Source organism: Argiope bruennichi, chromosome 10 (genome assembly GCF_947563725.1).
Source record: "Argiope bruennichi chromosome 10, qqArgBrue1.1, whole genome shotgun sequence".
Lineage (NCBI taxonomy): Eukaryota > Metazoa > Arthropoda > Arachnida > Araneae > Araneidae > Argiope > Argiope bruennichi.
Window position 1 is genome coordinate 46,379,428 of NC_079160.1, and position 3,129 is coordinate 46,382,556.

The 3,129-nt window shown below is 33.4% G+C and overlaps 1 protein-coding gene across 1 annotated transcript; it reads right to left on the minus strand.

The window, feature by feature from the left end:
- Positions 1-991: 991 nt before the first annotated feature.
- On the minus strand, positions 992-2,092 carry LOC129987523 (uncharacterized). The gene has a single exon (XM_056095494.1). It carries the CDS (start codon positions 2,090-2,092, stop codon positions 992-994), a length of 1,101 nt encoding a protein of 366 aa, XP_055951469.1.
- Positions 2,093-3,129: the final 1,037 nt, after the last annotated feature.

Genomic DNA, 3,129 nt, shown 5'->3' on the forward strand with positions numbered 1-3,129 from the left:
TAAATTTTGGAGTAAATTCTTCAAACAGGTGATCTTGTGTCTTTCTATTTATTTGTAATTAAAATAAATACATTTTAGTATACCATTCTCTGGCCAAAATTTTAGAACTCTGCCAAATTTTCAATCCAATCAGTCAAAATGTTGGTATCTAAAAGCACATAATTAATTTTCTTCATCATGTAATGAAGCACTCATACTGCGACAGTATACACGAAAAGTAGCATTTAAACTTGCGGACTGCTATACCTTCGAAGGTTTGCTATCTCCTTGCAGTAATTTACGGTCTCTGAACCTTGAGAAAATGCAGTGGAAGATATAATTGTAGAAATTGAGAGGTAACCCTCTCACTGCTTATTAGAACAATCCTTTGATATTATTGGAAACAAACGGTAGTATTTTCTCCTCGGATTTCACATATACTAACATAATGTGGCATGTAGTGTTCACACTTGAGAATTATACCTATGAATTTTAGATCTATTTTACCCACCGATTGTATTCAATATTTAATATATGTATCTTAATTTTGGGCAGAAAACTATAAGCCAAATTTCACTCATTTAATTCTCCGAATTTTTGAGTTATTGCATTCATATACTCACGAATACATAGAAAACAGTTGGGCAACTCTTTGAAAGTTTCGGACCAAATGTAATACAATTCTATCATTCTATATTCTACCATTCTATATTCTAACATATTCTGCCACAATTCTACCATTTTATATTCTGCCACAATTCTACCATATTCTGCCACATTTCTACCATTCTATATTCTACCACAATTCTACCATTTTATATTCTACCATATTCTGCCACAATTCTACCATTCTATATTCTACCATATCCTCGCCAATTCTACCATTCTATATTCTACCATATCCTGCCCCAATTCTACCATTCTATATTCTACCATATTCCACCACAATTCTAGCATTCTATATTCTACCATATTCCACCACAATTCTACCATACTATATTCTACCACAATTCTACCTACTATATTCTACTATATTCTGCCACAATTCTACCATTCTATATTCTACCATATCCCGCCACAATTCTACCATTCTATATTCTACCATATTCCGCCACAATTCTACCATTCTATATTCTACTATATTCCACCATAATTCTACCATTCTATATTCTACCATATTCTGCCACAATTCTACCATTCTATATTCTACCATATCCCGCCACAATTCTACCATTCTATATTCTACTATATTCCACCATAATTCTACCATTCTATATTCTACCATATTCTGCCACAATTCTACCATTCTATATTCTACCATATCCCGCCACAATTCTACCATTCTATATTCTACCATATTCCGCCACAATTCTACCATTCTATATTCTACTATATTCCACCATAATTCTACCATTCTATATTCTACCATATTCTGCCACAATTCTACCATTCTATATTCTACCATATCCCGCCACAATTCTACCATTCTATATTCTACCATATCCCGCCACAATTCTACCATTCTATATTCTACTATATTCCACCATAATTCTACCATTCTATATTCTACCATATTCTGCCACAATTCTACCATTCTATATTCTACCATATCCCGCCACAATTCTACCATTCTATATTCTACCATATCCCGCCACAATTCTACCATTCTATATTCTACTATATTCCACCATAATTCTACCATTCTATATTCTACCATATTCTGCCACAATTCTACCATTCTATATTCTACCATATCCCGCCACAATTCTACCATTCTATATTCTACCATATTCCGCCACAATTCTACCATTCTATATTCTACTATATTCCACCATAATTCTACCATTCTATATTCTACCATATTCTGCCACAATTCTACCATTCTATATTCTACCATATCCCGCCACAATTCTACCATTCTATATTCTACCATATCCCGCCACAATTCTACCATTCTATATTCTACCATATTCTGCCACAATTCTACCATTCTATATTCTACCATATTCCACCACAATTCTACCATTCTATATTCTACCATATTCCACCACAATTCTACCATTCTATGATCTACCATATTTCGCCACAATTCTACCATTCTATATTCTACCATATTCTATCATTTTATATTGTACTTTATTCTATCATAATTTACCATTCTATATTCTATCATAATTTACCATTCTATATTCTATCATAATTTACCATTCTATATTCTATCATAATTTATTATTCTATATTCTATCCTAATTTACCATTCTATATTCTACTATAATTCTACTACAATTCTATCATTCTACCATTATAAATATGTATGCTCCATTTCAACTCTGCAATTACCATATATTTAAATCAATTTGTGCTACATTGTGGAATGTTTAATTAAATGTAATGATAAGAACATGATTAACCTCAATCGTAATTTAAAATGCAATTTGCAATCAACAATTATTGCTCGAAAACCTTTCATTCCAGATTTAGAACAACTATCATAAACAGTTGAACAACTCAAACACTATCAAACAAATATTGAATAATCGCAATAAATTGCGTAAAATCCCACATTAAATCACTCCAATCCAGTCTTCCTCTTCGCTTTTTACAAGCGAATAAAATTTATTTCCAAAGAAGAATGAAAACCATTTCCGCGCGCGGGAAGCGAAAAACAACTCCAATCAAAAACATCTTTCTCCTCTTCCTGGCCTGGCATGTGTCGACACCCGTCAAAACTGACGTAAAACACACTCCAAAAAACCGATAGTAATAATTTCCTGCCCATACTCTCTAAGATATTACTTATTCGAACAGATACACCATCTTTTTCTCTCATCCGGGCATTTCCCGTTTCTGGGATTGCAGAGAAATTAACCTTTAGCCGGAAACATTCATTGCCTGTCTCGCATCTGTCAGTCGAGGGGATTTTTTTTCCTGCTCTACGATCCCTTTACGTCTTTTTTTCCCTATTATCTTTCCCTTGGTTTCTTTTTTCTTTTTGTGCCTTACAGTGACTTTCTTTTACTTTTTTTGCCCCGTTAGTTTGGAGATGGGTAAGGAAAAGAAGTAGGTATGGGACTATGTGAGTGATGTGATGTTATGCACCAAGTTGTTGTAAGAGGGTAAAGTTGTACTATGGTGATGAGGTCCGTTGGA

What these genes read in the sequence shown, in the direction of transcription:
- LOC129987523 (XM_056095494.1), bottom strand. Translation starts at nt 2,092, where the DNA reads ATGGTAGAATATAGAATGGTAGAATTGTGGCGAAATATGGTAGATCAT.